This window comes from Odocoileus virginianus, chromosome 20 (assembly GCF_023699985.2).
Source record: "Odocoileus virginianus isolate 20LAN1187 ecotype Illinois chromosome 20, Ovbor_1.2, whole genome shotgun sequence".
NCBI classification, from domain to species: domain Eukaryota; kingdom Metazoa; phylum Chordata; class Mammalia; order Artiodactyla; family Cervidae; genus Odocoileus; species Odocoileus virginianus.
Genome location: NC_069693.1, coordinates 16737519 through 16752123, shown reverse-complemented (window position 1 = coordinate 16752123; position 14605 = coordinate 16737519). Strand labels below are relative to the sequence as shown.

The window sequence follows — 14605 nt, the reverse complement described above, 5'->3', positions numbered from 1 at the left end:
CAGTCTCTTGTTCGACTTGTTAAAGATCTGTTGAGATTTTCTGTTTCTTCTTGAATCAGTTTTGGTAATTTGTATGTTTCTGGAAATTTTTCTTTTTTGTCTAGATTATCTATTTTGTTGGCACACAATAGTTTGTAGTATTCTCCTGTAAGTTTTTTAATCTGTGTAAGGTTGGTAGTAATGTTTTTGCTTTCATTTGACTTTAGTTATTTATATTTCCTCATCTTTTTCCTTAGTCTAGACTAGCTAAAGTTTTGTCTTATTTTGTTGATCTTTTCAAAGAACCAACTTTTGGTTTTAATGATTCTGTGTCTCTGTTTGCTATGTTGTTTATCTTGGCTTGAATTTAGTATTATTATTCCCTTCCTTCTTTCTGCTGGATTTGGGCTTAGTTTGCTCTTTTTCTGATTTCTTTCTTCTTTTTTTTCTTTCTTTCTTTTGCACTGGGTTTTAGTTGCAACACTCAGTTTCTTCGATCTTTAGTTGCGGCATGCAAACTCTTAGTTGTGGCATGTGGGTTCTAGTTCCCTGACCAGGGATCAAACCTGGGCCCCCTGCATTGAGAGAACAGAGTCTTAGCCACTGGACCACAGGCAAATTCCTCTAGTTTCTTAATAGATGATTTGAAATTTTTTAAATATAGCATTTATAATTATAAATTTCTTTCTTGGTTATGGCATTCTTTATATCCCCTAATTTTGGCAGGTGGTGTTTTCTTTTTCATTTGTCTTCAAGTTTTTTCTTCCTTTTTTTTAAAAAAAATTATTTTTTAGTTGATGGTTAATTGCTTTACAGAATTTTGTTGTTTTCTGTCAAACCTCAACATGAATCAGCCATTCAAATTTTTCCTTAATTTCCCTAGTGGTATCTTTTTTATCTTATTGGTTCTTTATGAGTCAGTTGTTTAATTTCCAAATACTTGTGATTTTCTAATTTCTATTACTAATTTCTAGCCTCATTTCCATTTTAGTCAAAGTCATAGTCATAAAATTTTAGTCAAAGTCATAAAATTCAATCCTTTTCAATTTATTGAGAGTTGATTTGGCCTAAAATTTGGTCTGTTGTGAAGAATGTTCTATGTGCAATGTAAAGTAATATACATTCGCTGTTGTTGAGGGGGAGAAAAGATATTCTAAATCTTTTAAATGCCTTCTCCAGTACTACTAAGGAAGTCAGTTATGCCCTGCCCTTGAGGGTTGAAACAATGGTCAACCTCTCTGGCTGGCTTCTCAGTGAATTTTTAGGTAGATCATAGCATACAACCTTAATTTTTTGGAGGACAAGATCCCTGTTCCCCACATGGCACCAGCAAGCTAGCCAAAAACATGGGCTACTGTCCCCATAGCTGCCTTTTACAGAGATGGGAGATGATGAATGGTAATAGCCAGCCACTCTGGAAAATGCCAGAATTCACCAAAAGTTACTGACCTCTTTCTTCATTAGGTGCTCGCTTGGATTCTACAGGCATCTGATTAGACTCCATAATTCCAAAATGGTTTGTTCAGATTGTTTGCCAGCCCAGTAGTTGTTTGGGTGGAGGGACCATTCCTGGATCTTCTTACTCCACCGTCTTGCATAATGCCCCTCACACCTATGTATTTAATTTTAATAGTTGTAATCTTTTGAAATTAATAGTTATATAATCTGCCTCATGCATAGCATGTTTAATGTTATTATATGTTTACCTAACTTTTTGATGTTACAAATAATATAGCAGTCTATTTTGGGGGGAAAAATGTGGACAGAGTTGTAGATTCTGAGTAAGAAATTACATTTAATAAATCATGTTCTATTTTGACCTTTTTAGGTACCTTTTCACCATCACTTGCCCCGTAACTTCCAAACTGACCCTCTGCTTCCTTTTTCACTTTATCTTCCAAGTCACAGAAGAAAAATTACTGGAAAATGGTGGTTGCTAGGGGTAGGGGAAAAAGCGTTGTGGTTCAGTTGGCATAAAGTTTCAATTAAGCAAGGTGATAAAGTTGTAGAGCTCTGCTGTAATTTTGTTTGACATTAACAATACTGTGATATACATTTAGAATTTTGTTAAGAGAGTAGATCTCATGTGGTGTATTCTTACCACAGTGAATCTGATGGGCTAGAGTCCATGGGGTTGCAGAAGAGTCAGACACGACTTAGCAACTAAACAACAACAATGCAATTAAGAAAAATGGGGAATTCTCTGGTAGTCCAGTGGTTAGGACTTGGTGCTTTCACTGCTGAGCCCTGGGTTCAATCACTGGTTAGAGAACTAAGATGCTGCAAGCCGGTTGATGTGACCAAAAAGAAAAAGAATTAAATTAATAGATAACATTAACAAAATTGCTGGTGAAGTATACCTAACAATGGAGTTGTCTGCCAGCTTGAAAGGGAAAAAAAGTAAGGTAGCATGGTGGAAGAAACTATAACAAAGAGCTGAGTCTGCTGCTTGGAGGCAAGGAAAGAGTACATCAGGATCAGGAAAAACGACATAGTAAGGACTGATTACTGAGCCAGGAGGAAACTTGGGGTGAGAGGGAATCATACACTATTCCTACATGGTTTTCTGTGTTTAGCCACTGCTCCCTAAAATATAATAAATAAAATAAAATAGCAGGTTAAAATAAATTAGGGATGAAACAATGTGATTTCTGACTGTACTGACATAAATTCCCTTAATAGCCAATTGCACATGAGCTAATTCATGTATTAAAATTATTTGTAGCAGAATAGTACCGGTAATTTTCTACTTTTTCTATTCTTGTCCTGCTTTCTCTCTTTCTGCTCTTAGCATCCAGGTTTCAGCCTTCACTACCTCTCGTTTGTTCTGTTATCTTACAGACACGTATACCCTTCTGATTGCTGTTCTAATTAACTTATTCTTTATAATGCTACAAGAACTGTCTTGAAGACAAAATCTGATCAGGTAGTCTCTATCATTAAAACCTGTTTCTCAAACTCTTAGTGTGTCCAAATCATTCTTTATGGTGTCTGTTGCCATGATTTTTTACTTTGACTCTCTTGCTGTATGATAGAGATTTTCTTCATACCCCATTTTGGAAAGTATGCTTTTAATTTTCAACTCTATTGTGGGTTATCTTTAGGACTTCAAATAACAAATTTTTAAGCCATTGTATGTGAATTTATCAACTTGCCCCAAACTTTTATTAGGTAACTTCTTACTGTAAAAGTTGAGAGTATTCATTTATGAATTTCCTTTCATGTTTCTCTTGCTTCTTATTTTCATCTCCCAATTTTTGTGAGACTAGGGTGTGAAATACATACCATCTTAACAGCCCATGGACTGAGAAGCCTGGTAGACTACAGCCCATGGGGTCACAAAGAGTCAGACAGGACTGAGCAACTTCACTTAACTTTTCTAACACTTTGTAACTTTGTAGTCTTTTTCAGAACTATTAAATTTACATTCCATCCTAGCACCTTCAGTGGTAAAGAATCTGCCTGCCAATGCAGGAGTCATGGGTTCAATCCCTGGGTGGGGAATGGAGTAAGAAATGGCAACCACTCCAGTATTCTTTATTGTAAAATTACATGGACAGAGGAGCCTGGCAGGCATGCGGTTGTGAAGTGTTGGACACAACTAAGTGACTGAACGCGCATGCACACTAGCACCTTGGTAAATTGTCACATACATTTATGCGCTTAAATGATTTTATTGTCCATCTCTTATTTTTTAATGCTATTGTCTCTCTGAGTTCTTTATTTTGGTGTAGCAAAGGGTAAGTCTGTATGGCTTATAGTGCACTAAAGTTTTTTTTTCCTGGAAATATAGTGAAACCTTCTGATCATATTTAGGTCCTTATGTCAGGAAATTTGTTATATCTTTAGTTGCATTTTGTCTTGTTCTGTTGTCTTTCTCAGAGACTGTTCTTGTTGTTAACGTTTATTCTGCAGCTATATTTGTCTTACCTCTTTTTTCTTTAACTCTATGTGTTTTCAGTATGTGAGTTTTATTTTTCTTGAAAATATAAAGCAGTTCTTTCTGAAATTTTCTTGTTTCATCTTTCTTTGGATATATGGATGTAATTTGAATGGTTATGCCTTGGATAGCCTAATAGAGCTTCTCTTTGGTTTCATAGATGGTAGACCTTTAACCCCACCCCACCTGCCCACAGCTTCAGGATGAGCTGATTTGTTACCTTGGAGGTCTGGGACTTTATAAAACTTTGTGTGGTGGTAATTGTGCTGGTGCTGAGTTTAGGGGTGAGATTGATCCACTTGTAATTTTCCTAGCTTTCTTTTTGGTTAAAGGACAGAAACATAAAACCATGTCTATTACTTCTGCCCTGATACAATGTTGTTTGGCCACCAGAGAGAGAGGGGAGCTTCAGCTCTGACATTCTACATCTTCCTTTATCACATCTGTGTCCCCATCCATCAAGTTGGAGCATGCCTGGGAAAATTTCTCAGCATGCTATGTATGGATTCTGGAGTTGGCCTTCCAGATTGGACTAACTCTAAAAGTATCTGCATGATACTTTTTAGTAAAGTTTTATGGTACAGATTTGAGGTATTTTCGTGGTTTGGGGATGTTTTAACTTTTTAATTTTTTTTAGTTATAGGGCAGAATAGTCATCTGCAAACCTACAACTATGCCATCATCTTTTCCTGAAGGTCTCATAAGTACCACAAAAAATTTTTAGGAGTAAAAAAGGCATGTAAGCTGAAATATTTATCTTCAGTCTAGCTATGGATAAGTTCTGTAGAAAAATATAAAACCTTGCACAGTGTTAAGGGGTTTGCTTCCTCTAGGATACTCTTTAAATGAGTAGTATCTGATATGGCAAACTTTCTTATTTGGAGTTTCTATGGAGATGTCACCATTTTAGAAGTCTCCTAAGATAGTGAACCTGAAATTTCTTTAGTATTGATAAGAAATCTTGAGAAAATTGATTTAAAATATAGATATAGATTTCTGTATCCTCTTCACAGAAAATCTGAGTCAGTGGATTCCAGAATCTTTTTTTTAGCTAGTTTACCCTGAAACAGCTGGTCACAGTTCAACTTTGAATAATGCCATCCTGAGTGTTGGTCAGATTTAATTACGAGGTAGATATTTTAGGTAACTAGGGCATTTCAGGCTGTCCCATGGAGCCGAGTAGGTGACAGAGGCTTTACTTGGTTTCTAGAGGACGTGTTACTAACCAAGGAAGATATTCTTTTCATTGTCTTATCTTAATTAAACATGAAGCTCAATTTCCCAGACTTTGGGATTTTTGTAGATTGGGAAAATCTTCGCTGAGTGAAGATTCACTACACACACATCCACACCCACACCCACCCACACACAGGAAATATCATACAAGTTGCCAGTTTTTTATTTTGCTGAATGGGGACATTAAAAATAAATCAGCAATGAAAGGGCTTTTTTTAGTACCTCTAACCACAACCACCAAAGATGTAAGTAAGTAACAGTGTAGAGAGAACACAATACTTTCTAATATAATCTTCATAACACTTATAGTCTTTTAAATTGAATACATGTAAATCCATGCAAAACCCACTTTCTTTTCCACTTTTAAAAGAATTTTGCTTTAGCTACAAATTAATGAATACTTTCTCATGGAGGGCATTTAAGGACTGCTCCTTAGTACTGAATATAGTGCACTCTAAGAGGCGCTACCTGAATACAGTGAGTAGACATCTATCTCATGTCCTCTGTTTTCTTACCAGTTCGGTCCTTTGGTACAGAAGACAGACCAACAGATCGTCCAATACCACCTCGAGATGAAGTCTTTGAATATATAATATTCCGTGGGAGTGATATTAAAGACCTTACTGTTTGTGAGCCACCAAAACCACAATGTTCTTTGCCTCAGGACCCAGCTATTGTTCAGGTAACATTGTAAATCTGTCTTGGAGTACAAATAAATTTCATACACATAACTAGCCTTGGATTTTTACCTCCTTGTTTTAGTCTTTTAAATTTTCTCTATTGAACATTCATGTAGCTTATTACCATTTTCTAGTTACCTAGATACCCAGAATAACTGGGTGATGTTCTCATCCAGGTTTCTTTAGATGATAAGTCGGAACTAAATAGAGTAAGAAATAGCTGAGGGATTAATTTTTTTTTCTTTTTCTTTTTCTGTGCCACACAGCATGTGGAATCTTAGTTCCCATGTGGAAGCCTGGAATCTTAACCACTGGATCACCAGAGAAACCCATGAATTAATTTTTATCATAAGAATTTTCTGATTGCAGTAACAAAGTAGCTAATGTTTATTGAGTTCTGAGTTTGTGAGAAGCACTATTAAAAGCACTGCACATATAATAAGGCAAACCTTACAACACTCTCTGAGCTTGGTACTATAGTTATTCTCTTTTTTGTAAGTGAGGAAATTAAATTAGAGCCATAATTTGAGTAGACCCAGGCATCCTGGCTCCAGAATCCAGGATCCATTCCACTATATTACTCACATATATTCTATTATTATATATTCTATTATTCACACGTGGTTCATTTTACAAACTAGGGTGATGGTGGCTACTCTTAGGTATGATTATTAGGTTTAATGAGAAAAATGCTGAATCACATTATATGTTTGTATAGTGTACATGGAGTGTTATATAGTCAGATAGCACAAACATAAAAGGATTTTAACATATACCGATATTCGATTCTGTAATAAAGTATTGAAAAGAAGATCCTAAGGCTTCTCATTAAGAGAAATTTCAAAATTTGTGTATTTTAATAAAAACAGAAACGTGATGTCTAATAGATTGCAAATTATAAGTTAAAGAGGATGTTTACATTATAGTACCCGTTTATATGTTAATTGGAAATACATAGAAACTCTGAATTTCTACTATAGCAGCAGCATAGGAGACAGGTTAACATAAGAGTATTTTCAGTTGTGGGCATAACTGATTAAAAGCTTTGTGGCCCCCATGTGACTTTCCTCCTGAATCCATTTTCTTAACCAACTTTTTTTCTTATCAGAAGTCTTTGTTAATGTGCGCTAAATTATGCTTGTTGGCTTTTCTAACTTACTCTTTTATGCTGCGAGTTATAAAAATCTTAGTTTTTCACAAAACTGATTGTTAAAAATACACAGAATGTATATGCATTATCTTGCATAGAATGTACCTTCCAGCTTTTAAAAGGAAATACCTAATGAACACTCCTAAAGAAAATATTAAGTGCTGTGTAAAATTAAAATGGGGGGGGAGAGAAAGTATCTTTTAACATTTATTTACTGTTTTTTCTGAATACAAGATAAGGTTTTTATTAAGAAATGGCTGGGACTTCCATGGTGATCCAGTGGATGAGATTTCACACTCCCAGTGCAAGGGGCTTGAGCTTGATCTCTGGTCAGAGAACTAGATCCTACATACCGAAATTAAACATCCCACATGCCGCAACTGAAGATCCCTGAGAAAATGTAAACTTCTTAAATGAAGGGAGAAAAGACAGGTTCTCGTAGAAATAGTTGCCTGCACCGAACAGGGGATTTTCTCCAGGCACTCTTCCCGACTCAAGGGTCAAGGCTGGGTCCTTGCGCTGTAGGCCGGTTCTTTACTCTCCAAGCCACCAGGGAGGCCCCAGCACAGCAGCCGCGGCGTCTGCAGTATAAACAGTCAGTGGCTTTGCCTGGGGTAGTTTGTTTCTGCATCTCCCTCCTGTAAGTGTAATAGTATACCTCTAACGGTTGAAAAGAATAAAATCAAAAGTGAGATATCTTATGTATGTCAGCACGAGACTGAAACTTAGTACTGTTGCTATAACCAAATTTTATTTTTCTCATATTTTTTCTTTAAACAAAGTTCGTTTACTTACTCAAGTAACTTTTCTTTGGTTCTTTCCTAAATGTGCTCTAAAATGAAACCTAAAAGAGTTCATTGTAGAAAAAAGTATTTATAAATCACATTAAGTATAATTGACAAATATAATCAAATATTGCAGTCAGATTATTCAACTGTTGTAACATTATTTAAATACATGTTGCAAGTTATAATTGCTTCTGTGTCTGGTAATTATAATTTAATAGTTTTCTTTAAAATGTAAATATGCAAATTTATTTCCATTATGTCCATATCGTTTAGAGCCTGATAAGTTAACCCACAGTCTTTTCTTCAGTCTTCACTAGGTTCATCTGCTTCTTCATTCCAGTCAGTGGGCTCCTATGGACCTTTTGGCAGGATGCCAACGTACAGTCAGTTCAGCCCAAGTTCATTAGTTGGGCAGCAGTTTGGGGCTGTTGGTGTTGGTATGTTGTGCTTTTTTCCTTTCTTTCTTTCTTTTTCGCAATTTTCCTGTCTTTATCATAAAGTTATATAAAACCTTCCACAAGTTTTCAGACATTGTTTGATGTTCCTTTTGTAGCCTGTTGTGTTTTTTTTTTTTTTTTTTTGAAGACTTTGGTCCTTAATGATTAGTGGTTCTATAAAGGCCATCTCTTAGAATAGTAACTTTTAAAATCTAGGTATAGCCAATTACCAAATTTTATGAATATTATTTTAAATTTACACAAGATCTAGCCATTTAAAATAAACATTTTTTTTCCAATAGGACTGAGTTTTCAAAAAGGGAAATGGAGATAATGCTGTTGTTAAGGAATAGTAAACAACACTGTGGGCTTCCCTTGTGGCTTAGACATAAAAGAGTCCGCCTGCAATGCAGAAGACACGGGTTCAATCCCTGGATTGGGAGGATCCCCTGGAGAAAGGAATGGCTACCCACTCCAGTATTCTTGCCTAGAGGATTTCATGGACAGAAGAGCCTGGCGTGCTACAGTCCTTGGGGTTGCATAGAGTTGAACACAACTGAGCAACTAACATACACACTGTAAGAAAATATAGACAGGCTAGGCTAATAACAGTCCTACTTGGGACTAGAAGACAAAGGCTCTCGTGTACAACTTGATATAATTAGATTAACTTTTTTGTTTTTGTAGCTGTGCATTTTACCTTAAACCTTTATTGATTTCATTGAAATGATCACTTACCAGTTTATTTCACTGAATCACAAATCCAGTTTTCAAGTTTATCTTGAAACTCATTAGTATGTTAACAGAATTTGTTAAAATAAGTAAACTTTTACATTCATATTTTACACTCTTACAAGAACAAATACAATTCTTAGAAAACGTGACTTCGGGTTTCTAATTGGTAGTGGTATTGGTGTTCATTTTGAAACTATTTTTATGTATAATAGGACAAGGCATATGAATAATACATTGATGTTGATAGGCGAAATTTTTACCTTGGAGAAGGGAGATACACATATTGAATGAGGAAAGGTAAGGAACAGTGTTGTGGTAGTGAATGTGAATTGGAGGTATAGGTGTGAATTCATTTTTTTAAAACTGATTATTTCCTGATTCTGTTCATAGAAGAGGCCTAGAAGCAATGATACCCAGTAGCAAAGGACATGGGTAGACCCAGTTCTTGCTTTCTAAATACCTTTCCCCACTTAACAGAATCTGCTGTGCTACTAAGTCACTTCAGTCATGTCCAACTCTGTGCAACCCCGCAGACGGCAGCCCACCAGGCTCCCCTGTCCCTGGAATTCTCCAGGCAAGAGTACTGGAGTGGGGTGCCATCTCCTTCTCCAATGCATGAAAGGGAAAAGTGAAAGTGAAGTCGCTCAGTCGTGTCTGACTCTCAGCGACCCCATGGACCGCAAGCGCAGCCTACCAGGCTCCTCCGTCCATGGGATTTTTCAGGCAAGAGTACTGGAGTGGGGTGCCATTGCCTTCTCCAAAACGGAATCTAGGCCCCTTTTAAAAAGAAGAAGAAGGAAACTTTTTTTAAGTAAAATAATGCTAGCTAAGAAGTATAAGGAATGGTGGACATAGAAAATCACCATTGTTAACCTCTAGTGAAATAATTAGCAGGGATTATCAGTGGATGCTAAAATCATTGGGTGAATGAAGTTGAAACGATATTAAAATAATCTTAAAGTATCATTGCACAGTTTACTTGTTAATTACAAAGGGAGAAGATGTACCGTTATAATGGAGAGATCTGATGGTCAGTCACCATCTTAATTAATTCGTCAAGTTTGGTATTGGCATAATTATTGATTATATGTCTTCCGGTGTGATGATACAGGGGAGAGGTGTAAACAACTTCACTTCTGGGCATTCTTGCTCAAAATGGAGACTCTAATCTTGAAGAAACTGACATACATTTTCAGAAAGTCAAGTTTTTCAAAGGATTCAGTGTTGTGAAGAAGAGAGGGAGCAGGTCTGTTTTAGACTTGGGAATACTGAAGAAACATAGCATCCAAATGTAATATATGTTCAGATCCCAAGTTTTAAGAAAAGATAATAATAAAGAATGGTTTAGGAACTATTGAGGAACTTTGAGTAAGGACTAAATGTAGGATGATGTTCATTTTCTAGATGTATTGTATTTCTTAGATGTAATGGTATTGTGGTTAACCATATAGGAGAATATGTTTTAGGGAAATGACTTTAGTACTGAAGGGTGAAGAGTCAGATTGATTATAGCATATGTAGATGAAAAGAGAAGTCTGTATATCACAATATGAAGAAATGAAAAAATGGGATAGGTGTGGTAAGAAGTTAGTAGTTGGTGAGCTAGGTGAGGAATATATTGATATTCAGTGTACTCCCTTTTTTTGACACAAGTTTGACATTTTTCAAGTTTTTTGGGGGGTAGTTCTTTCATCTCTAGTCAAAATTTAAATATTTAATTACTTCTTGGATAGGTGAAATAACTTTGGTCCATGTACCTCCTAATCCTACTCAAGGAAAGATCAGTGTTAACTTATCCATGTTAAATCAAGCTATACCCTATGTTAATTATAACTGTTAGAATCCTATTCTGAGGATTCACAATAAGGGACAGTTGCAAATTATTTTATCCTTTTGAGATTCCTTTCACTAAGTTGAATAGTTAGCTAACATCTGGATTATTGTACTTACCCTTTACATTACTGTGAAGTTGCATGACAGTATTTATAAAAGCATTTGAAACAGGGTCTAGCACAAAATGTCTGCATAGTAAATGCTGCTTTTGCTATTCCTCATATCCTGCTCCTCTGGTCAAGAGTATTTTGTGGTGGTGAAATACATCAATATATTCCTTATAAATACTTTTATCTCATTTTTATATTGGGGTTTGCTGGTTTAGTGTTCTTTGAATGTCAAAAGGTAGGTTTTACTTGTGTTTTCCATATGAGTAGACTAGTTTTTGCAGTAGCAAATTGTTTTTGATTGTTTGATTTCCATACTGGTAGGATAATTTGTGGAGTGGCTAATTAAAGAACTATATATAGTATTTAGAAGTAGTTAAATGAGGAGGAGGAAAACTGTAGCATTGATTAAGGTGGCAGATGTTCTTTAGAAACAGAATTAACTCAGATACAGTTTGTGTTGATACAAATTAAGCCAGATTTTAATCTAAGCCTCTTGTTTTCATTTTCTCTGCCTAGTATTCTGATGTAAAGAGGAAGTTTAAATAAATTGGAATTACTCTACTGCTATTTGGGGGTATTTTTTCCATTTTAATTTTCATATATTATCATCTTTTTATAGTTTTATTTGTAGTTTATATCATGAAGGATTAGTATCTTTAATATCTAAAGAGCTTTTGAAAATAAAGATCTACAACCCAACAGAAAAATAGATAAAGACTAGGAACTAACTTTGAAAAAACACAAATGGCCCTTAAACATGGAAAGATGCTTAAATCTTGCTTATGATGAGATAATTAAATCAGCACCACACCATTTCTCATTATCAATTTAACAGAAACCCAGAAGTTTGAATATATTCTGTTTTGTCACAATTGTGAGGAAACAAATACTCTCATACTTTGAAAGGAATGATGCAATGTGTAGAATGAAAATGTTGTTTTTTTTCAGCTGACACTCAGATAGTTCTTACATGCAAAGATTAGGTCACTACTGCCTTTAATTCATAGGCCTTTAGGAGAAATTAATTATCTCAATAAACTGAAGCACCAAACAGCCATGGCATGCTGTCTCTCATACTACTCTTGTGGGCAAGAGGAGGTAAATTGCCTGAACAGTCAGGCAAATGAATACATTTTAACTACCTAAATAATCAAAGCATATTGGACAGTGATTCTCTTAGGTCTCTAGTGTTTTGTACAGATTAATTTTTAATCACTGAGCTTAATGAACACTTAACTTGCTTATGAACTTTATAAAGTTAGTATAAACCAGGAGAGTGTTTCATGCATTAAGAATGACAGACTAAAGATTATTAGAGATCTACTTTGGAATTCCCTGACAGTCCAGTAGTTAGGACTTTGTGTTTCCCCTGCAGGGACCCATGGTTGGGGGGAAACTAAGATCCCACATAACATGTGATGTGATCAAAAATAAATAAAAGACCTATTTCAGTAATGTGTAAAGGAATTGAACATTCTGGTTAAAAGGCAGAGATCATCAAACTGAATTTTTTTTAAAAAGACCCTCTTATGTTCTAATGAGGTGGATGAAACTGGAGCCTATTATACAGAGCGAAGTAAGTCAGAAAGAAAAACACCAATACAGTATATTAACGCATATATGTGGAATTTAGAAAGATAGTAACAATGACCCTATATGTGAGAAAGCAAAAGAGACACAGATGTAAAGAACAGACTTTTGGACTCTCTGGGAGAAGGAAAGGGTGGGATGATTTGAGAGAATAGCATTGAAACATGTATATTATCATATGTGAAATAGATCACCAGTCCAGGTTTGATGCATGAGACAGGGTGCTCAGGGCTGGTGCACTGCGATGACCCTGAGGGATGGGATGGGGAACACATGTACACCCATAGCTGATTCATGTGAATGTATGGCAAAAACCACCACAATATTGTAAAGTAATTAGCCTCCAATTAAAATAAATTTTTTTTAAAAAAGACCCTGTTATATGATATTTATAAAAGATGAAAAAGAGACTTAGATGTATAGAACAGACTTGTGGACTCTGTGGGAGAAGGCGAGGGTGGGATGTTTCAAGAGAACAGCATCGAAACATGTATATTATCTAGGGTGAAACAGATCACCAGCCCAGGTTGGGTGCATGAGACAAGTGCTCGGGCATGGTGCACTGGGAAGACCCAGAGGGATCGGGTGGAGAGGGAGGTGGGAGGGGGGACCGGGATGGGGAATACATGTAAATCCATGGCTAATTCATTTCAATGTATGACAAAAACCACTGCAATGTTGTAAAGTAATTAGCCTCCAACTAATAAAAATAAATGGAAAAAAAAATAAAATTAAATTTAAAAAAAAGATGAATTAAAAGAAAGTAAAAGAATAGAAAAAGGCGTGGCATACCATATAAACACTAATAACAAGAAAACTATGTTAGAAAAATTAACATCAGACAAAGCTGCTTAAAGGTCAGAAGTGCTGCCAAAGATACAGAAGGATTCTTTATAACAGTACAGTGGGCAGTTCATCAGAAAGCTGTAACAATCCTAAATGTGTATGTGACTTTTACAAAATAGTACACCAACACCAACAATTTCAGAATATAGATTCTTTTCATGGAGAAGGAAATGGCACCCCACTCTAGTATACTTGCCTAGAGAATCCCGTGGACAGAGGAGCCTGATGGGCTGCCATCCGTGGGGTCGCAGGGAGTTGGACACGACTGAAGCGCCTTACCATGCATGCATGCATGCATTGGAGAAGGAAATGGCAACCCACTCCAGTATTCTTGCCTGGAGAATCCCAGGGACAGAGGAGCCTGGTGGGCTGCTGTCTACGGGATCGCAGAGTTAGACACGACTGAAGCGACTTAGCAGCAGCTGCAGATTCTTTTAAGTAAATATGGATCAATCAATGGGATAGATCAAATCTTGGTCTATAAAAGAAGTTACATTAAATTCAGAAAGATTGAAATCATCCATGGTATTTTCTCAAACCACAAAGAAATTAAGTTTGGAATTAATAATAAAGATAACTTGAAAATCAATGCTCTAAGCTACCAGTTTATTAAGAAGAAAATTAGCCCAAAAGTACTAGAAAGAAGAAAAAATTTAAAACAGAAAGGAAATAGAAACTAGTCCCAGAAATATATATATATAATATCAACAAAGCCAGAAATTGGCTTTTTGAAAAATTTCATAAAATTAATAATCCTCTAGCAAAACTAAACAAGGGGAGGGGGCTCAAATACTGATATCAAGAATGAAAGGGTAGACATCACTGTAGATCCTAAAAGGATAATATGAAGATATTGTGAACAACTTTATGTCGACAGACTTGTCATTTTAGATGAAATAGCCAAATTTCTTGAAACTACAACTTTCCTAAACCAGTACAAGAGAAAGTATAATCTCACTAGCAATCTGTTAAAAAAGTTGAAACTAATATAAAATCTTCTGTAAAGAAAATTCTAGACTGTTTGCTTTACTGGTAAATTCTACCGTTTAGGGAAGAAATAATTTTACCAATCTTACAAACTCTTTGAGAGAATAAAGGAGAAGAACACTTCCTAACCAGGTAATGAAGGCAAGATAAGATACCAAAATGTAAGTGAAGTTATTACAAGAAAATAAAATTACAGCTAATTTCCGTAAACATACATATAGAAATCCTCAACATAGTCTTATCAGTGGAAGTCAGCAGTTCATAAGAAGGCTAGTACATAATGACAAAGTTTAT

The 14605-nt window shown here is 35.7% G+C and overlaps 1 protein-coding gene across 7 annotated transcripts in view; it reads left to right on the top strand.

The window, feature by feature from the left end:
• The window catches only part of LSM14A (LSM14A mRNA processing body assembly factor), a 53153-nt gene that overhangs the window by 18801 nt on the left and 19747 nt on the right, over positions 1-14605 (top strand). For 6 of the 7 annotated variants that reach the window (XM_020897740.2, XM_020897736.2, XM_020897738.2 and 3 more), the window contains exons 2-3: positions 5674-5837; positions 8081-8210. The exons of the other annotated variant lie outside the window; for it this stretch is intronic. In XM_020897740.2, coding sequence (XP_020753399.1) covers positions 5674-5837; positions 8081-8210 — 294 coding nt within the window. The remainder of the gene's footprint in view (positions 1-5673; positions 5838-8080; positions 8211-14605) is intronic. 7 annotated transcript variants of the gene reach the window in all.